The sequence below is a fragment of the Equus quagga genome, chromosome 8, assembly GCF_021613505.1.
Source record: "Equus quagga isolate Etosha38 chromosome 8, UCLA_HA_Equagga_1.0, whole genome shotgun sequence".
Classification (NCBI taxonomy): domain Eukaryota; kingdom Metazoa; phylum Chordata; class Mammalia; order Perissodactyla; family Equidae; genus Equus; species Equus quagga.
In genome coordinates this window covers 8,968,054-8,989,905 of record NC_060274.1, presented here as the reverse complement: position 1 = coordinate 8,989,905, position 21,852 = coordinate 8,968,054, and the positions used below count along the sequence as shown (strand labels likewise).

Genomic DNA, 21,852 nt, shown 5'->3' with positions numbered 1-21,852 from the left:
TTATAATCACTAGGTTATTCGACAATTCTAGCACTTCGCTGTCTTTCACACATTTGTTTTGCCCTGAAATTAGCCTGCAGGCCATTACAATGGAGAAGTTCATTCTGACACCATGACAAGCCTCAGGAGCCCAGTAGGAAGTGCAGAAATGTTCGTTATTAAGAATGAGTAAAATGACAGCTTCCCCACGCCCAGAAGTTGTACTTCTGCTTTTATCAGATATTGGGACACATCTCTGCTCCTGATCGCTATGCTCAATGCTATTTTCCCAGATACAAAGTTGGGGGCTACTCCAAAGGAATTGTGCAAACTTTTGTGTTCAGAATAATCCCAAGAACCTTTCCTAGGTAGCCACAGAAAGAGAAGGAGTCTACTGCCTGACTCACTTAGAGTCCCAAGATCTAAGGAAACAGAAGCTTGGCTAATTTTATTTTATTTTTTCAAATAAATGTGGTATTCCCCTGTTGGTGACTCACTTCCAGTGGCCCTGGGTTAAGGAAATCAAATGGACCACAAGTTACACCAGGTTGTTCTGAACTTGAGAGTCGGCTGTTTGCCCATAGGGTGTCTCTTCATAGTTAAGAGAGCACAGCTCTCTGCAAAACACTTTGTTGCAAAACCTTAAACACTTGAAGTTGTCTCCTATATTATCATCTACCAGAACATTCTGTGAGTGTGTGTGTGTGTATATATGTGTATAACACTATCTTTTCACTTACAAATCACAAATGACCAGGTAGGTACAATAAACAGGTGTTAGTTAAATCTTTCTTGCCAAATGAGAAAAGGCAGTTTCAGGTTTAAACTTCAGTGCTCTGCCCACTTAGCGGCCCTGGGGAGCTTTTGAAAATCCCCCATACCCAGGCCACATCCTATACCAGTGAAACTGTGATTTCTGGAGATGGGATCCAGACATCGGTGTTTTAAAAAACTCTGCAGAGAATTCCAATATGCAGCCAAATTTGAGACCCAGAGATTCCAGCAACAGCTTTTGGGGTAGAGTGATCTGTTAATTCTGCAACTGGACCCTTGGCTGCAAAGAATGTAGGCGCTGGACAATCTCAGAAGCAGCAGGTGGATTCTCCATCAGGGTGGGAGCCTGGGGATGTTTTCCTCCTCAGAGGAGCACCAGCTCAGGAGAACCACTTCCTGGACTCACCCATTTCTGCTCAGGAAGTAAGAAAGTTGGGGTGACTTTGGATCTGCTGCAATCTTGTGGTTGATTAAATGTGGCCATAAATTCTGTGCAGCTTCTCCATCAAGAGATGAAGTCTACTTCCCCAGTCCTAGAAGGTGGGCTGGTTTCATGACTTGCATTGACCAGCAGACTGTAGCAAAAGGGATGTGGTGAGAGATCTGGAGCCCGGGCCTCCAGTGGCCTGGAAGCTTCCTGGCTCTCCTGAGTGCAGCGCTGAGATGGCCTTGCAGGAAGCCAGTCTAGCTGCCTGGAGGATGAGAGGCCACATGGAGGAGACGCCAGGCACTCCTGTCCAGCCAGTGCCTATTCCGAGCCCTCAGGGACTCTCCAGCTGAGTGACGTCATCTGAGTGACTCCGTGTGAAACCAGCAGAGGAGCTGCCCAGCCAATAGAGTCGAGGAAACCAGAAATTGCCATTGTTTTAAGAGACTCAGTTTTGGGCTGGTTGTGACTCAGGAATAGACGCTTGAAACACAGAGTGACTCCAGAAATTGTTCTCACGACTTTTGCACATGCGCAACATGGATGGCCTTGCATTGTACTGCCAGTACCGATTTTAAAAAGCACTGATTTAATCTCTTTCTCAGTGGGAGTCTACTTTAAAGCAGCTTCATGAGCTGTTGATAGCGTATTTCTCACAGCGAGCACCGGGTGCATATTTTTCAGTGTGTTCCTGATAATAAAGTTTAAAGCAGACTGTAGAGACGTATAATAAAGATCAATCAATGTAGATGCTAAAAAAATAAGTAAATACCCATAGGCACAAATTATATATAAGGGAATATTCAGATGCAAAAGTGAAGGGTAGAGTACCCAAAACTTTGAGAAGTACGTTTACAAATTCCAAAAAAAAAAAAAAAAATGACTTTCTCTGAGGACTCAAAGAGTTAAGCTGGGACACTTCTGTAAATTAGTTCTGATATTACTTGCACTCGCTCAGTCAATGAATGTTTTTTGAGTCTCTACAACGGGGAAGAGGCTTTCCTCGGTGTTGAGGAGATTGGAAAAAGGACATGGTCTCCAAACTTGAGGAGCGAGTATCTTGTTCCCGTCCCATCATTTCAGTTTTCCAAGTTACTAGCTGCTGACAACATGCATATCTCAATGCTCATGGTTGGAATTCAAATCCAGCTCTTGTGGAAACGTCTCATGGTTCTTCAGTGCAAAAGAGGGGAGCCAGCCTTCCCAAAAGGGTTCTATGGATGGAAGAATGGACCTGGGACGGGTGGGACATTTCACTGAACAACCTGGAAAGGGGCGTCTGCTGGGCAACATATTCACGTGACTCAGCATCAAGAATTAATTAAACAAGAAGATTCTGCCTTGCAACTAACCACTCAGATTTAATCACCTCCTCATATTACCCACACACATACACACATTATTTTGCTGGGGCTACCATCACAAAATACCACACATTGGGTGGCTTACACAACAGAAATCTATTTTTCATGGTCCTGGAGGCTGCAAGTCCAAGATCAAGGTGTCTGCAGATTTGATTTCTCCTGAGGCCTCTCTCCTTGGCTGGCAGACGGCCACCTCTCTCAGTGTCCCCCTGTGGTCTTTCCTCCGGGTCCTAATCTCCTGTTCTTATAAGGGCACCAGTCCTATTGGAGTCCACCCTAATGGCCTCATTTTAAGTTAATCACTTCATACATGGCCTTTCAAAATACCGTCACATTCTAAGGTACTCTGAGTTAGGGTTTCAACATAGGAATGTGGCGGGGGACACAATTGAGCCACAAATATATATATATTTTTTTCATTTCCCGGAAGTATGCCTGCTTTTGTTTCTCTGTCAAGGGGTTAGTACCAGCTCTCTGCTGTATGTTAAAACCTACAGATAAAGACACAGGGAAGAGGAAAGTAGATGGTTTTGAAGCAGCAGATACTTGAGTCTGAATCTCTGGAGGTCAATACAAGGAAAGCTGCAGGAATTTCTCGAGGGCTCATGGGTGCGCAGCATAAGCATAAGCATAAGTGGGGGACGCTGTCAGGAGGAGCATCCGTTCATAGGCTTCTGAGCAAGTTAATTGGGAAGAAAACCCCACTTTCTTGTGTGAGATTGCTCAAGTTCCTATTCAAAAATAATTGTCAAAGAGGAAATTACATTTTTGGCGGCTCTTTTCTTCCTTCTCATTTTTAAACTCTCCTTAACGTGATAGGCAGATAGCACTTCCTTAAATGAAATTCACCTAATTCCTGTTTTCTCTAATTGGAGGCATTTCAAATAAAAAGCCAGGTTGCCAGACATGTATACAATTTCTTCTCTGAAAGGGGATTCTGCAGATAACTTGGAAATCTGAGAGCAGGAATTGAGGGTGTTTGCCTAAGTCCAACAACAGGTATTAATTTACAAACAACAGGTTACTATAGAATCCATTCAATACTATGTCTGAAGGACATTTTCTCAGAGGAGTCTAACAGACCTTTGCTCAACTTCCACAGTGGAGCACTGTTGAAGCCAGACAGAAAGACTGTCTTGCCCAAGAAGGGCGGCAGCCATCATGGCGGAGGTGTCGCCTTCCTGCAGGCTGTGGGAGGAGGGAAGACAGGTTTTGAAAGAGAAAGTATGAAAAGCCTACCCAGGAACAAACGGTGAGACAATGTTACATCATGATCCCAAAATTGAGATTGTCAACAAAAATGGCCAGATGAAAAGATCAAATCCTGCAGACATTGAATCCCACAGACAGAAGTCAACACAAGGAGACTGGGTGAATGTGGCTCGTGTCCCACAGGAGTCCCAAATGGGACATCTTCTTCCTGTGGGTTTTAATTTTTAGTTAGTTTGCCACCCTGCATACTTGTTTGTTTTGTTTTCGTCATGATGGGGTTGAAAAAAGAGTGGTTATGGAGTTAAAGAAGGTGGACTCAGAGCTTGCACAATGTTTCAGCAACGAACCTTGGACATAAAGATTTATAAATTTTACTCTGAGCTTATTAAATGAGTAAAATGTGTAAATGTTTCCTGTACTCCTTTTTCTCAATAAACTACTTTTTCTCCTGAAAAAGGAGCCATATCTGGGATGTGCCATCCCAAAGGAGCCCGAGTCTCTTCTGAGACAATCAAGGGTTCTTCAAGGCATGGGCGTGACTCTCTAAGAGCAGAAAGTCTTCCCATGTCTTCCCAGGGAGCCTGCCTGGCGTTCCTTAGCTGGTCTCCAGGGTTCCGTTGCTAAACAGAAGAATGGAGGTCTTTTCCTGATTCACACACCAATTGAAGTTGGGGCATAACTTGCTTAGTTTTAAGTTGTCACCCCATATTTATAACAAATTTGCCACTAATAATTGTCTATATTGGAATCAATTCTGTGAGGCAATTTGCTTTGGTACAAAATTACGTAGTTATTCTACAGTCAACATATTAACATCTCATGGGGATCAAAGTACTCTCCTGTGACTTATAGGCGCCCTGATGCTCAGACAAGGCTGAAAACGAGGCCCCGGGATGTCTTGTGCAGTGGTTTGCTTCTCTCTCTATGAGTGCCGGCACTGCGTCTTATTAAAATTGATGTTCTCTCCACATTGCCTGGCACGGAGGAGGCATCCAGTTAAGGCTTGTTGAGGAAATGAATTCCCGTGGGGACCATCTGTGAGCAGAGAGCACGCTTGGCCATGACTTTGCAGATAGTGCTGATGGAGTGTCGTCCAACGGCAGCAGATTCACGAGTTGGGCTAACCCAGGTATCAGCCCAGAGTCAGAAGGAGGAGGATACAGGGTCATGTTCTAGTTTGGGGACTTTATGGGAAGGGAGAAGATACGTCCTACGTGGTAATGAGTCTGGTTTTCTCTGTGCTCCATCTTGGAAGTCACACTTCTCAGTGTGACCAGAGGAGAGAAGTCTACCCCAGCTGCCCCTGTAGAGAACCTGTTTAGAAAACTTATACAAGAGCTCAGGAAAAGGTCCTGACCCATGGGAGAAGGTAGCCACAGAGCCAGGCAAATGGATGGTCTCTGGAGTATCTCTCTCGTTCTCTGATGGCCACAAGAACCTTGTCCAAAGCTGCGCAGGGAGATTCCTCACTGTTAGCGATCGTGAGAAGCCAATCTCTCTCGAGGGACGAGAAGTGATGTGCCCTTGATCACTAGTGATAATTGGCTAGTTGTGTGTGGGGATATGAAGATTTTTGCGTTAAATTTCCTTTATGTCTCTCTCAGAGCGGTATGTTTCACATAGGAACAAGTATAACTATTTTTCTCTTAACAGGAGGAAAACCATCCCTAGTAAGAGTTAATTTTCCCTTCTGAAATCTCCAGACCTTGGCATCCTTTTTCAAGTTTGGAGATCAGGATGGTTGTGTCCTGGGACAGTGGTACTAAATGTTGCCTGAACATTAGAACTCCCTGGGGGGCTTTTAATTTTCCCAGGGCCCTGGCTGGACCCAGGCCAATTCCTCTGGAATCTTTGGACTCAGACATCAGTATTTTTCAAAGCCCATCAAGGACTTTCAATGTGAAGCCAATACTGAGAACCACTGTTTAGAGTCTACGATAGTCCTCAAATGCAAAGGTTTTGATAAAAAAAAGAGAGAAGAAAGCCCAAAGATTTCCTTTAATTGGAAAAAGTCTATTTTTTTCTTATTCTCATAACTCAAAAGCTGGTAAAGGGATTTTACCCCCCCTTGAACTTTCCATTAATATAAACAAAACAAATTTGTACTGAAAACAATAATGAGAAAATTCAGCCCAAAGTAGAATTTTCCAGAAAGTTATGGGCAAGTGAGAAAAAGCAAAGACTATCATTGAAAAAATACTTTTACAAGAATTTCCTTTTCAACCTGCAGGCAGTGAATGTCTCATATCAAAGATGGATAAACAGCATTTGCCAAAAAGTCCCACCTTCAGCTGTTGCTAAGAAGCTCAGTGTCAAGTGATGGAAATGCCCACGGCAGAGTTAACACAGTCTGACTCAATGTGGGTTTTAAAGAAGAAATTAACAAATTTTTAACAGTAAGAGCACAAGTAACTAAATGACTAGCAGCTAAATGACTAGTTGAAAAGGATTATCTTGACAGCTGGGCCTGATGGCTCATTCTGCAAACACAACTTTCTAAAGACTGTATTAACCCTGTCTTTCCGTGGCAAAAGAAATATGTGTCTCCAATTGGTTAGATGATACCGCATTCTGTATAGTCCTGAACTACTCTGAAAATAGCAAAAAAGTGGTCTGCAACATATCGGTTATTGACTCTGCCCCAGGGCATCAAGTAATTGTGACTCTCTGCTTTACTCTAATCTGGCACAAAATCTTGACCTCAGTGATTTTGAAGGCAAAGCTTCTCATTAACTGTAGGATAAAGTAGAAACCCCTCAGGCTGACACGGAAGCCCGTTCATGATGAGGTCACACCATGCCTCGTTTCCATCCTTGCACCTCACTGTGCCTGTTATCGGGCCAGTGTTCGCAAAACCTTTTTAGTGACCAATGAGAGTCCAAGAGAGTCTTCCAAACTCTTCTGAATTTTGCTTTTCTAACATTGCCCAGCTCTTCCTGTAGGCTGAGCTCTCTGTTGAGCATTTTACAGACTTTATCAAATAAGTTCCTTACCACAAACCTAACGGGTGGGAATTATTATCCTCTTTTTCCTTGAAACCTCATGGAACCATTGTAGTTTCCTCCTTCAGGAATCAGGAATACCTTTTCTCTCTCAAAGCGCCTACTAAAGTTGAGGTGCATGGCGATGCCAATTCCCTGGGTCACGCTGGTTTCTTTGGAGACTTTTGACTGAGCACAAATGTTTATAAGGAATTGGAGCAAAGCAACTCAGGACTAGGCCAAGCTGGATTCGCTCTGTAGGAATGGAGGAGAGAGATGATCCTTGCTCAATGTTTCTGTCCCACGGCTGAACTCAGCATTGGGTCGTGATGGTGACAGCAGTCGTGGTGGAGGTAACTTATGGAATAGAGAGGAAGGGACAGTCAGATGCAGAAGCCAGCTCACCCCCTCCCTCTGACGTGGTTTGTGTCTTCTGTGTGTGCCTAGTGCTTTTGTGGCTCTCTGAGCTTCACCCCTCTTGTCCCTCTGCTGAAATGCCCTTTCCACTCCTCTCCAAAGGTCCCATCCTGCCTCTGCCTGCAAGGCCCAGTTCAGATTCTTCCTGCTCCACACCCGCAAATTCTCCTGTTTCTCCCAACTTGAGGTTAACTGCCTGTGGTGGGTTGAATTGTGTCCCCCAAAAAGATATGTCTAAGTTCTAACCCCCAGGACCTGTGAAAGTGACCTGATACGGAGAGAGTCTTTGCAAATGTAATTAAGGTAAGGATTTTGAGATAAGGTCATCCCAGATCAGTGTGGGCCCTAAATCCAGTGAAGGAGGTCCTTGTAAGACACAGAAGACACACAGAGACACAGAGAGGAGGACGTGAGGACGGAGACAGAGGCTGAATCAATGAATCCACCAGCCAGGGAACACCAAGTATTGCCGATAGCACCAGAAGTTAGGAGAGCAGCCTGGTAAAGCTTCTTCCTCAGAGCCTCCAGGGGAATCAACCCTGCTGACACTGCAGTTTTGGACTTCTGGCCTCCAGATGGATGAGAGAATAAATATCTGTTGTTTCCAGCCACTGAGTTTGTGGTGATTTGTTACTGCAGCCTCAGGAAATGAACACACTGCCTTTCGCTGGACTCGTCTAACATCCCATCTGATTTTCTCTTAACACCCATCAATTTTGGCTCCATGTTTTACTTATCCTACCAGATTCAGCTGCATTACCCTTCAGGTCTCTCATGACGGCTTCGGCACTGTTGGTGCTCTCACATATTTGCACTCACCCCTCCTGTCTGGTACACTCCAGGCAGCATGGGGACGGGTTCCTTTCTCTGTGCTCCCCATCGTCCTCATTAGCACACTTTGCCCGCCATTAGAATGATCTTCCCACGGCCATCTTTACCAGAATTGTAGCCCCTTAAGGTCAGATGCCGTGTCTTATCTGTCTTTGAATTTCCTAAGCCTGGGACTGATGATGTATTGATGTTCAGTGAATGCCATTTAAAGCTCTTAAGCATTTGGTCTCCAGCTAGCTTTTCAGGATCATTTTGTTTCATCTGTTCATTCTGCCTGCCCTCCTACCCCCTCCTCCCAACACCCACCCAATTGCAATCTGGTGATACCAACCTCACGGTTATGCGTTGAATTGCTCCCCCTCCAAGTCCCCTCAAATCCACATGTTGGGGTCCTAACCCCCAGTACCTCAGATTGTGGCCTTTTCTGGAGATAATATACTTACAGGGGTAATAAGTTAAAGTGAGGTCGTTAGGGTGGGCCCTAATCTAACATGACCATTATCCTTATGAAAAGGGGAAATTTGGATGCAGAGATACGCATAGAAGAAAGGCGATGCGAAGACACGGGGAAGATGGCCATCTACAAGCCGAGGAGAGAGGTCTGGAACAGTCTTCCTCAGCCCTCAGAAGAAACCAACCCTGCCGACAACTTGATCTTGGACTTTGAGCCTCCAGAACTGAGACGCTAAATCTCTGTTGCTTGAGTCACCCATTCTGTGGTACTTTGTTATGGTGGCCTGAGGTGACTAATATACCATTGTAGTTCTCAGATCACTCAGCCTCTCCTTCAAGCCTTTGCATATTCTGTTTTCCTTTGCCTGGACTATCCTTCCATGTTACTGGTGTGAAAAACTCAACTTCTGTTGAGCACTGCTATGTGGCAGGCTCTGTGCTAGGAAGCTTACATGCGTTACCTCATTTCACTCTCGTAACAACATGGTATCTGCAAGTTCCTTTTCATGAAAAGAAGCGTTGCATATGCTGGTTGGTCTGTACAAACATTACAGATGGAATTAATCTGAGTGGCCCAAAAAGAGCAATGACATGATTTCATGATACCCCAGTGACTGCACTGAAGGACCTGGTCGAAGGGCATGGCCATTCTTGGGCACTGTACCCTGGTCCAGCATCACACCAGAGGATCTCTTGGTCACCTGATATTGGATGGCATGGGGTTTCCAACATTAGTAAGAGAAATAATTTTTTTGTGACTTAGTGGAAGCCATTCTGGGAAAAGAAAATCCATTTGTGTCACTCAGTTTGAAAGGCTCTCACATGAGATGAGGGCATCTGTGTCGGGAGGAAAGTGGATGATTCATTGTATGTCAATTACTTAGAATGGTGTTGAGCACGTAGCGGGCACTGTGTAACTCTTGGCTGTTATTATTAGAATACTTCTAAGACTTCTCTGCCCGGGGAGCGTGTCACAAACATTAATTTTGGCTCCTACCCTGTGTATGTGAGCTGCTCTTATGAAGTTTACAGGATCACAGTTATCTACTGCCAGGATAAAATATAAACAGTTTTTCTAGAATATTGCAGCAAGTAAAGGAAGGTGACACAACACCAGCCATTTCCTGCCCAAGCCCCAAATCTGTGGCTACCAACTTTGCAGCACCGGCTTCTCCCATAGTGATGCTCAGGGATATCTCAGTTCTTCCATGTGACTCCAAACCTCTCAGGTATAAATCACAACTCTTTATGGCTGCTGAGGGGACCCTCCCCTTGGTCCCTTCTTTTGCAGGTGTGTGTATCTGCTCTACACTACAAAACTGTTCTCCATACTTTGCCATGCAGTGGTTTGCCATAACAATCTGAAGCAAGGAGGGAGGTTGTTGGAAAGCTTCTGAAGTCACCCCTAAAAGACTGAGATCAGAAACTTTGGGGGACAATTCTAATCTTATCAAGCATCTTGGCAATGAACCCCATCTTCACTGACCCGGATTTTGCCCTCCAAGAAAAAACAAAGCATTTGCATCACGCACCTGCTAAGTGCTCGGAATTTCAGTTAAACTGCCTTATTTCTCAATCCTCAAAACTGAGGGGCAGCGGCTCATTTATTCCTCGTCAAAATTCTTTTTCCTCCTTCTTCTGTTTTTTTTTAAGGTATACTTTTTGATGAGGAAGATTGACCCTGAGCTAACCTCTGCTGCCAACCTTCCTCTTTTTATTTTTTCTCCCCACAGCCCCAGCATGTAGTTGTATATCCTAGTTGCAAGTCATTCTAGTTCTTGTATGTGGCATGCTGCCACAGCATGGCTTAATGAGTGGTGCATAGGTCAGCGCCCAGGACCCGAACCAGTGAACCCTAGGCCGCTAAGGCGGAGCACGCAAACTTAACCACTCAGCCATGGGGCCAGCCCCCCCTCCTCAAAATCCTGTACAGCAGATAGAGTTATTTCCTTAACAGGTGAGGAAACTGAGGCTCAGAGTTTGAAATTTGCCCATGGAAAATAGGCAGGAAAAGACAGATCCTGGACTCCAATGTAGGACTTTTTGGCTTCAAGTTCTAGGCCCTTTCAAAATCCTCACACCTTCTCAGCCTGGGAGAACATGAGTCAGGGTGGACTGTCCAGACAGGGAAGGACACAGCTGATGAAATGCGCTGAGAGAGTCCCGTATACAAGGTCTCTCCAGAGGTGTCTGGAATTCCTTAATCCGAAGCTCTGTTTAAAGTTAAAGCATGTTAACAAAGGGTGACCAGCAGACTGTAAGTCCCTAATGTGTGAGCAACACAGGAGCACTGTTCAGGGGTCTCAAAGTCAGATGGCTCCTCCTGCCGACCAAGAGCATGGGTGGGTTTGCATGGTGAGGGGGGGGGACAAAGAAGGCTTCAGAGAAATCTCCAGAATTGCACAAATGAGTGCTATTATCTGCCAGGCCAACAGCAAGTTGTAGATGGGAGCTCCCCGGTTCTGTGCAGATGAAGATGGAAGGAGACTCAGCACTGTGTGTTGCTTTGAGGGTCAAGGGGGCAAAGAATGTTGAAGACAAAATGGACGTATATTTACGTTACCTTCCGGTCCCACGATGAAGGAACAAGCGCTGCCCTTTTTGAGGTTTTTGTCCCTTTGACACAGCTGACATGGACAACATTCCCAAAGCAAAGGAGGAGTAATTACAACAATGCTTGAGTGTGTATCATCATCCTTATGGCACTTCTACGCACATCAGAATCCTGTGATCCGTAAGGGGGCTTCTAGAGGTATGATCTGTACTAAAGAAAGGAACATCCCCATTTTGATTCTTTGGGGAGGGGAACCCTCCCCAGAGGTCACTCTGAATCATCTCATGAAAGATTGGGAGAGGGAGCAGGTCTCGTTCCTGTGCTCAACTTCCTATGTGACAGGCTCTCTCACTGGGTTACATGCTCACAAATCTCCTTTAAGGAAAAGAAATGGCATCGTTTATGTACTAAAACTTTCAGAGGGAAATAAAGCTAATAGTTAGCCTGAATCCTAGAATCGGTAGTTAAATTACCAAAATCAACTGTTCTTCTTCTTTCTTATCTTTGCCCACAGCTTACTTCTTTTATTTCTTTAAAAGCAATTCATTTGGATGAAATGCAGGAAAAAGCAAAAATCGGCTCTGAGGGAGCCCTCTTCTAATGATAACGCAATCCCTCCCTGTGGATCTTCGAGAGGACATTTTCACACTCCTTTCGTTGTAACAGTCATGTGTTAATTAAAGCCCTGGGACCCTCCGGAGGATCTCAGGGTTGTAAACCTGCAACTGAATTTGCTGGCACTCACGGGAACTCGGTGACACACGGGTCGGAGGCCATGATGAAGAAGATAGCGTTTCCTCCATGGGTGATGAGATCACCATCTTTGTCCTCCTCCTGCTCTTCCCCTGTGTCACAGGAGACTACCCCCAAGTCAGAGAGAGGCAGCTTCTGTTTGAGTCCGTAGCTCTTGGAAGATCTGGATAAAAGAAAATGAGAATTTGGTTTGTGTTCTCTGTTTGACTCTGAAGGACAGAAGAAACGCTCTGAGTTAAGCTAGTCACTTCATGAGATCCCTGAGCAGCCCCAATTTAGAAGCTTGGTCCTCTTGTCTTCTCTTCTATCCATAGCTGTCATTTGATTAGCCATCTATTCAGTATCCAGACAGTGTTCAGAAGGAAAGGATAAGCACCAGCAAATATTTCTGGATCTGCAAGTGTGAGGCCGTGCAGTGGGTTTGATTGAACATGGCGCCCACTGGCACAAATGACTTGACATATCCACCAGCTCCCCAGTTGCAAGTGGAAAACAGACCTGTGTTTGAGATTTGGCATAACACCAGGAATGTGCCATCCTTAATAGAGCTGAATGAGGATTGTCCCCACCCAGCCCCCACCTTATGCAACGATGTACTCAGCAGCCAAGTGTTTTGATAATAAAAGATAATAATAATAGATGAAGGTTATTGTCTTCTCCATTAATTTTTTTGCAAAGCATCAAAAGTTAGCAAAAGGGCATTTCCTCCCACCTCATATTTAGGAGATTCCAAGCTTTGTTGTACGTATAAATAAAAAACATAATATGTTAGATCAGAAGAAAAGCATACGACCAGGCAGATAGTAGGCACTTAATAATGAAAAGAAAAATTTACGGAAGAATCGGAAATTATCAGGCCCTTTGAAGGATGACTAAAGACTCATGAGTATGCATGAAACGTTCCTTCTTGACAAGAACAAACTTGAAAGTTTCCCTTTTAATCTTAGCGGCCCCCACCATGTGCCATAATGTAATTATTGTAAGGCAAGGAAAAAACATATTCTGAACGTGCAGGAAATATTCACCCTAGAACCAAGATATTTCTTGACTTCTGGACTCTTATCAAGCTCTTTTTTCTATGAGGCACCTAACTTTAATTTAACATGAGAACTGTGGGAAGGAACAACTGTGGCTTTGGCAGGGAGTGAAGACTTCTAGAGCCAAGGGTGTGGGGGTGCTCATCGTCCCCTGATTTAGGAGGCGAGGATCGCATTATCTTGACGACTAGATCTGAGCTGAATAAGAGGAATGGAATAAATAGTGAGTGCAAAACAAGGGACCCATAAATATTATTTAGCCTCAGCATATTTTCAAAACATTTCAACCATCCCAGACGCCCATGGCAGCCCTAACGCGTAGCAGCGAAATTTGAAGGACTTCGGCTTGGCGGAGAGGAAGAAATTGAGGGCAGAAGAGATTGTAGGGACAGGTCATCATAGCCATTCTCTCATTTTCCCAAAGATTAACAAAGGGGATTCTGCTGGCCATCTGGAAAAAGTCCAGTTCCTCTGTAGGGCAGGCTGACCCGCCAGTCCTCATATATATATTTGCAACGACAACTTTCTACTTGAAATAATAAACTAGAACTATGGTTGCATTTAGTTTTCCTCTCCTGCATTGCCACCAGGGCACCTCAGGTTACTTAAACTGCCGAGACTTAGGGCAAATGGCCAGTGACATCTTCAATTTAGGTGACATCTTCAATTTAGGTACCAATGTGAAAGATGCCATGCATTTTTTATGGTTCTTATCTTTGTGTAAATTCATTCTCCTTAAAGATGTCACCCATGCTGTGCGATCACAGAGTGTTCTTTGGAAGTCAACAGACATCTAAGTCTTCCTCCAAATCTTATTTTTGTGAGAGTTGGAGTACATCAAGGACCCAGACTAGGATGACTGTCTCTGGAGCTTTCTCCTCTGGCAATTTTTGTTGCCATGGGAGATGTGTTTTGGCACGCTTACCCTTTGCAAGTAACACATCTCTCCTTTAGACATGTGGCCTGTCGAGAGCAACAAGAGATGCTTTTTTTTTTTTTTAACTCGAATTCCAGAGACAACCTCATCTTTCTATAATTTGAAATTAAAAAAAAATATGTCCTTGACACTCAACAGTTGCTCTCCCTTCTCCTCCTCCACCCCCTGCCCTAACCAGCCTGCTGCATTTTATGATCTTCATGACAGATTTTTACCCACTGCCTTCTCAAGGGAGTGGCAGCCTGGGTTATTTTGTGTTTGTGTTATTTTGGTTTGTCTCTAGGTGGCTGTGCCAACTACAAGCCAAATACCCAATTCCTCCCTTTTCTACAAACTCAGTTGACAGCAAGACAAAAGGACACTTCAACCCAGCAAGATGTCATGTTTTTTGTTCACGCGAAGGAAAGAGAAAATCAAGAAATGGTCAATGTTTTCTCTCCTGGGAGATGGGGTGGGGTGTTTATCCCCTCATATCAGCTCTTGGGTTTCTTTGGACTTTGATTTGGTCTTCACCAAGACAGAAGATGAAAACGTAAGCTGTGAAACACGATTATAAAGTAGTGACATGGGAGCCAGAAGCGACAAGGAAACTGTCACCTTCTTCTGCAGCTACACTTCCAATGTGATCATTAAAACATGGAGTCAAACGGGAGGAACTTGGTGGGCTGGGGCAGGGGAAGGCGCAGCATGGAGCCATCCCTGGGGAGAGGGGTCCATGTGATGTGTGGAGTGGTGAAGCTCTCTGAAGTGTCTGACATCTTGCCTCACTCAGAGAGGGTTATGAAAACATACAGAGTTGACGCAATATGATGTGTTGTGTCTTCAACTGATAGGCAACCCAAGACATCAGGAGTGAACTTCCACATGCTCATGGAAAGTACTGCATTGCTCTTCCGAGGAGACACTCTTATCCCCAGGAGAAGGGGATTGTGCAATGGAGACGCATTCTCTCTGCCAAGAGAAGATGGTAACCGGATGGCTACACTGTCTTGGAAGGGGTTAAGAAATCCAGAGAGGCAAAGACTGGTATTGCCTCAGGCTGGGGGGTTATAGTTAAAAAGGCAGATTATTCACAGGCTTTCACTAGGTGAAGTTGATTAAACAACTGAGGGGATGCCTATGAATCTGGGCAGAAAAATAGATAAAAGTGAATTGGATTCACTTCCCCAGTTAATGGACGTGATCTTGCTAGTTCACTTTGTTTCACCAAATAGTGCTGTTTCTGCCTTAGCCAGTATTCATAGTTCAGGAATCTCATGATTGCATCTAATAACACACTTGTAGGAGTTTTTCTTCCTGTTGTTCCGAACTGAAGCTCTTCTAGGAGATTTTGTTTTGTAAGGGAGGAATGCTTCCCCAGGGGCCCAACAGTGGTTCCATTGAATTGGCAGTTGAGACTGTCATCTGACCAGTTGGGGATCCTCACGCCACTGAACCAAAAGGAAAAGAAGGGGATTACTTGTGAAATAATAGAAAATATATGTGTTGGTCTCTGACCCCATTCCTGGCACAGAGCTTCTAAAATCTTTGTAATTTCCTAAGTGGTAAGAGCACTAGGAGCATCTTTTGTTCTAAGATTTGGTCTTTGGTCTTGGTTCCTGACACAGAGCTCCTAAATCCCTTGGAATTTCCTGGGTGATAGGAGAATCTTTTGTTCTAATGAAGCAAGTCTTGGTTGGCTCCTTCATGGGGGCTGGTCACTAGAAATACCAATCCATGATTAGAACCTTGAACTTTCAGGCCTGTCCCTCATCCTCTGGGAAGCGGAGAGGGGCTGAAGATTGAGTTAATAATTGATCATGCCTATTTGATGAAGCCTCTATAAAAATCTCAAAAGTTTGGAGCTTGGAGAGTTTATAGGTTGGTTAACACATCCATGGGCTGGGAGGTTGGTGCACCTCAACTCCACAGAGACAGTAGCTCCTGTGCTTGGTACCCTTCTGGACCTCACCCTATGTACCGCTCCATCTGGCTGTTCATCTATATCCTTTATCATATCCTTTATTATATAATAAACTAGTAAATGTAAGTAAGTGTTTCCCTGAGTTCTCTAAGTTATTCTAGCAAATGATCGAACCTAAGGAGAGAGGTTGTTGGAACTCTGATTTATAGCACAGGTGACAACCGAGGACTTGCGACTGGCATCTGAAGCAGTCTTGTGGGACTGAGCCCTTATCCTGTGGGGTCTAGACTAACTCCACTTAGTGTCAGGATTGAACTGAATTGTAGGCTGCCCAGGTGGTGTCACAGAGAATTGCGTGGTGTGCGGGAAAATTCACACATCTAATGCCAGAAGTATTGTGTGGTAGCAGTGTGAGAGTAAAGGAGAAACGGAGTTTTCCCCGCCATTATTCCACAGGCTGGGTGGATGATCCAGTCTCTGAGAGGAAATTGGTTGTTCGACACAATGGGGGCAGGGAGGACTATGTCTGGAACCCAGAGCATTCTCTGAATTGTCCCTTAGTACCTCCATATCTACTGGAAAACTATGGCATCAAAAGAAGGGAAGGCCACTGAGGATTCAGACCTCTTTGGAAAGAAGAGTTGAGTCACTACATCAGATAGAGAACTCAACAAGCTGAAGGCTTGATTGAGAACAAAGGAAGTATAGAATGGGTTGTGGAGGAAGGAAGTCATACATATCAACCAATTGGGTAGAAGAGGATTGTAGAAGCTATGGATATTTTCTCACATGCTGTTTGTGTGAGTATGAGTGTGTGCATATATAATAGCATATTTCTTCTTCTCTTTGCTCCTTCTCTTTATGACTTTGAATAAGTACTGTTAATTAATTTACAATTTAGTCTCTAGGTAACACAATATTTGGGCAAGACTGTGATTGAATTTGAGGAATAATTACCCATCTCTTGTCAACATCTTTTAGCTTTGTTTCTTTTTTTCTCCCTTCCTTCTTTGTGGTGCACTGATCAAATTTTCTTTTACCTCCTTATTTTCTCATCTAATTGTTTGGAAAGCATACATTCTATTTTTATTTAGAAGCCATCCACTAACTTTTAACATGCATAACTTGACCTTATGTTTTTCTAACAAGATCTAGAGGTGATTTATGTTTCTATTCTCTTCTTGAACAAATCAAGAATGGTTTAACTTCTTTCTGAAGTCTTCTCTTCCATCTTTTATGATATTGTCCTCTACTATATCAGCTTTGTCCTGATTTTAAGCAATACTCAATTAGCTGTTGCTGTAGCCTGTACTAGTCAATAACTATTTGGACTCAGCAGTGCATTTACTGATTTTTTTGGCCACCATTGTTTTTTTGGATCTTCATCTTTGCTTTTGGATTCAATTTCGTTCTTGTAGAAATATACCTTTTAGTAATTTTTTCCAGCATAACTCTGTGGGCACTCAACTCTGTTAGTCTTTGTCTGAAATTGTCTTTATTTTGCTTTAAACTTGGAATGATAATTTTGTTAGAATTTAGATTTTGGTGATGACTATTATTTTCCCATGAGTATTTAAAAGGCATTATTCATGGTCTCTGGCATCTATCATTGCTTCTTAGAAATCCACCATCAGTTTAATTATTGTTCCTTTGTAGCTTGTCTGTTTTATTTTCCTTTTAGATAAATTTTGGATTTTTCTTTTTACCTTTTCCTTTGATATTCTACAGTTTTACCACCATGTGTCTAGGTGCTTAATAATACTGTCCCAGCTCCAGCCTACTTATACAATTTGAAGACATGTTTTTCCTGTCTTCTGGAAAAATTTCAGACACTATCTCTTGAAAATTGCCTCTCCATCTTTATCTTTTATCATCTTGTTTTAGAACTCTAAACTGACACATGTTGGCCTTTGTCTTTCTATCCTTATGTCTTTGATACTTCACACTCTATCTTTCTGAACTACATTCTAGGTGATTTCCTTAGTTCTATATTCTAATCCACTAATGTTCTCTTCAACTGTATGTAACTTTCCATTAAACCTACCTGTCAAGACTTCACTTTCGTGCTTTTTGTTTAATTTGTGTAGTTTCTGCTTGAGTTTTTTTTAGAAGAAGTTAATCCATCTTTCCCCCTCATATTCTTTCCTTATGTTTTAAATATATTTAGAATCTCTCCAGATTGTTTTGTTATCTCCAGCGTGAAAATATTCCCATTTATATTTGTTAACTGCCCCTTTTGGTAGTTTGTTTCCTAATGTGATCTAGATTCTGAATTCATTTTTTAAAAGGGTTGTTTTCCATGGGAAGCTACTGTTTATGGGAATATGCCTGTGGAATACTTCCCAGAAGCTTCTATTAAAGCACCTAGAGCATCTCATTAACCAGAATGGAGTCACATGTCTCTATGTCTGTTTCTGGGCCAGTCAGTTGCAAGGAGGATAGAATAAACTTAGATCCATAAAGTCCACCCCAATCAAACTGATGGTGGTTCAGCTTCCTCTTCGAAACACGGGCTGAAGGAGAGGAGAGGGTACCTGAATGAAATCAAGGTTCTATTAGAAAGGAAGAAATGGGGTATGTTCACTCAAAACTGTAATGCTCCCAGAGATTTCAAATTTGCAAAGAATACCTTAAGAGATAACAATTGAGTAGAGAAATTCTTCAAGGGCTGTGGAGGGGGAAGAGAGAAAAAGAATAAATGAAAAAAAAACAAACACTAAGGGTAAATCTGGGTGAGACGTATTTTGGTGGAGTATGATTTATGACCTTCTCCAGAAATGCCTCATGTTTTTGCGAAAGGCAACTTGAGTTTTTGTTGCTGGGTATGGAGTAGCACTGTACATTCCACTGTATGCTTTTCTTTTGTCTTTTTTCCTCCTATTTGTAGGAGAAAAACCAGTATAAAAGAATTCAACAAAGAAAATGTAAATAAAGTGATCTCTCAATTTCAGATCTGACAAAACAAAAATTTAGTATTAACAAGAATTTGAATTAATCTTTGAGAACACTGTGATCCTCTGAAGGGTTCAAAGTCATTTGCAGAAAGGAAAGGCTATATTCACAGGATTGATGCGCAGCCATGTCTTGCCCCTGGTCACACGCATAGTAGTTCAGTAACATAATAGAGAACAGAGTGTCTGGCTCCTGGTTCTAAAACTATCACCAGCTCCACAACTTTGGCATGAGCTCTTCCGTGATTTGGGAGGCAGAGTTGGATAGCAGTAACAGAAGCAACTGGGTAGGCCAAAGGCTCTATGAAGTTTTGCTAAGACTGGTCTATTTCCCCGTGTTCAATCAATATTTGATGAGTGCCTGTGTATCAGGAACTATGCTATGTGTTGATACGTTAGGAAACAAAGTCTCTACTTTCATTGGAGCTTACTGGAGATAAAAACATTGTATCAGACTTTACTTATGTTTTAAATGTATGGTTATTTGAATTCTTTATTATTCATGGAGATATCTGCCACTTTGTTGAAAAGTAAAAGCAATACTGATCATAGTAGTAGGTACTAAAATACCAGAAATTCAACATTCTAGACATTTAGGCTCTCTGCGTGTGCACCGTCTTCCTTCCATTCACTCATTCATTTATTCAACTGACGTTAGATAAGATGGCAGAGAAGACCTCACTACAAAGGCAACAATGAAGCTGAAACCTAAAGAGTTAGTGGAAGAATGGTGGTACTGGCGGGAGTGAGGGTAGGGGCTGGCTGAAGAAGAATGTTCCAGAAAAAGGGAATGGCATATGCAAAGAATCTGAGGTGGGAAAGAGCTTATTCCCTTCTTGTATGAAAGCAATGGCGTACCCCAGCCTCCATGTCCCTTAGCTCCCTCCAGCATTTCTATCTTCTACTTGGGGAGTTTGGCTTTCTCCTTGATCTTTCTCCTGCTTGTGCCCAATCTTTTTTATTGTTTTCTCCCCTCACATCCTTTCCCGTGTCCCTTCACCTCACATCTTTTCTATCTTCTTATCATTTTATCCTTGAGCTTTAAGTCTGCTGTTTTCTGGCCATAATGTTATTGTTTAAACTTTGAAATCCATTGAGTCTGTGAACATGCTTGGAATCATTTCTGGTTTTCCTGTAAACCAACTTTTAAACACCATAATGTAAACTTGTAACAATCTGATATACAAACTCTATGAAAGAATCAGCATTTGTTCATCCTGTAGAGTTTGCATGGCTGGCTTTCACATGCTATTTCATTTAATCCCAGCCCAACTTGTCAAGAAGGTGTACTCACGAGGAGACCAAGGCTGCAAGAAGGACTTTGCTAAAATCTAAAGGCTAATAAATAGTAGAGCTGAGACTGAAGCCTAGGTCTTCTGATTCCAAGTTGCTTCTTCGCCTTTTCTACAGATAATACCATTCCCCTGAAGAAAGACTGCCAACATGATTTTAGTAACCAAAGGACAGCTTAAGCAAAGCTTATGTTGAATAGGACTCAATTTCCATTGATTTTTGAGATTGGAACTCTTTTTAAAATTTAGATCAATTACCTTTCTAGATGGCATGGACAGAACAGATTATACAGCACATTTTTATCCCCTCTCCCATAGAACTAGGATCATTTCTATCTCTTCAAATGGCTTTTTGTTCAGTTGATTCTCTGGATTTTCTAGATCAGGGGTTGACAAACTTTTTCTGTAAAGGGCCAGAGAATAAATATTTTTGGCTTTGTGCAACTGCTCAAAAGACAATGTGTAACTAAATGAGTGGGGCTGTGTTTTAATAAAGTTTTATTTATAAACACAAGAAGCTGACTGGATTTGGCACCCAAGTGGTAGTTTGCTGACACTCATTTAAGATAAATGATCTAGATATTTATTCCTCATAGCATTTAGGACCTTTTTTCAACTTTGAGTAACAGAGACACTCAAATAACAGTGGTCTAAACAAGAGGGATGTTCATTTCCCTCTCATAAAATGCCCAGAGATGGGCAGTCCAGGGCTGGTATGACAGCTCTGTTCTGGGAAGTCCTCACTGGTCCAGTGGCCTTCCAGCTCACCAGTCAACATCCCTAGGGTGTGGCCTCATTCTTAGGTCTGAGGTGGCAGCATCAAGTTCCAGTAGGATGGAAGAAAGAGGAGGTGGGAGAAAGGCACATGATGACTGACCCTTAAGGAAATTTCCCGGAAGCTGTCACATGACACTCCCTCTTTCATCCCATTGGCCAGACTTAGTCACATGACCACTGGTTTAGCTGCAAGAGAGTCCATGAAATACAATTTTTATTCTGAATGATCACATGCCTGGCTCAAAATTCTGTTCCTATGAAAGAAAGGAAAATCAGATATTGGGAAAAATCTGTTCCTGCCACATACCTCTTACTTTGTTTTGTAGTTGAATTTCATTTGTATTATTGCTAATATAACACTGAATAGTAAGCACCTTTATCTTGTTTGTCTTTAATAGGAATGCTGCTAATGTTTCACTTTTAAGTATGATTACAATACAAGAGATCCATTATCAATGTAAGGAAGTTTTCTCCTATTTTTAGCTTTCTAGTTATTTTTTAATCAGGATTGAATAAGTCTGTGATCTGATATGACAGGCCTGCCTATCCCCCTTTTTATATAGTTCACAAGAATAACCTTCGGACCATCTGAACTGAAAAGTACCAGCTTCCCTGTGTAGGTGAACCAGGCCTTCTTGATTTTCCAGGGGCAGCTGGCCATGCTGCCAGTGAACCAATCTCAGAGATTCCACCCTGGGGGAAGCCGAAGCTGCCTTTATATGGAATCACCTTCTGGTTCTCTGCAGAGGGCCTGCTCTGTCCAGCTTGTTTGGAGCTGACGTATTATGATGCTTTTCTATCCTCCCATGCTATAAACTATAAAATATCCCACTGGAGTCAGTGAGCACCTGGACTGGGCAGCCCTCCCTCTGTTTGTAGAGGCTTGTCCCTGCAGACGTTGGGAGAATTTATTGCTTGCTGTAAGCACAAAAGTTAATCCCATGCTCCTTGTTGAAATCAGAGTCTCCTGGCACCTATGCTTAAGGACTCCCAAGTCCTTAGTAGAGAGTCTTCTGGAAAGCATCTGTTGAAACAGCTCCTTCCTCTCTGACTTAGTCAACCTTCTGTGCCTCTAGATTTGACATGGACCGATTTTATTTGCTTTCTCCTCCCTCCTTTGAAGAGATCTGGATTTGTTTTTCTCTAGACTGATGGTACCTACTTGCCCCTTCCTAAAGAAACAGCTGCCTGTGGTCTGGATGTCAGGTCC

The 21,852-nt window shown here is 42.9% G+C and overlaps 1 protein-coding gene across 1 annotated transcript in view; it reads right to left on the bottom strand.

Moving 5' to 3' along the window:
- Positions 1-1,258: 1,258 nt before the first annotated feature.
- Positions 1,259-21,852, bottom strand: part of LOC124243787 (uncharacterized) — a 60,405-nt gene continuing 39,811 nt past the window's right edge. The window contains exons 4-6 of the mRNA XM_046669786.1: positions 11,738-11,908; positions 3,628-3,732; positions 1,259-1,445 (exon numbers count right to left, since the gene is read on the bottom strand). Coding sequence (XP_046525742.1) covers positions 1,259-1,445; positions 3,628-3,732; positions 11,738-11,908 — 463 coding nt within the window. The remainder of the gene's footprint in view (positions 1,446-3,627; positions 3,733-11,737; positions 11,909-21,852) is intronic.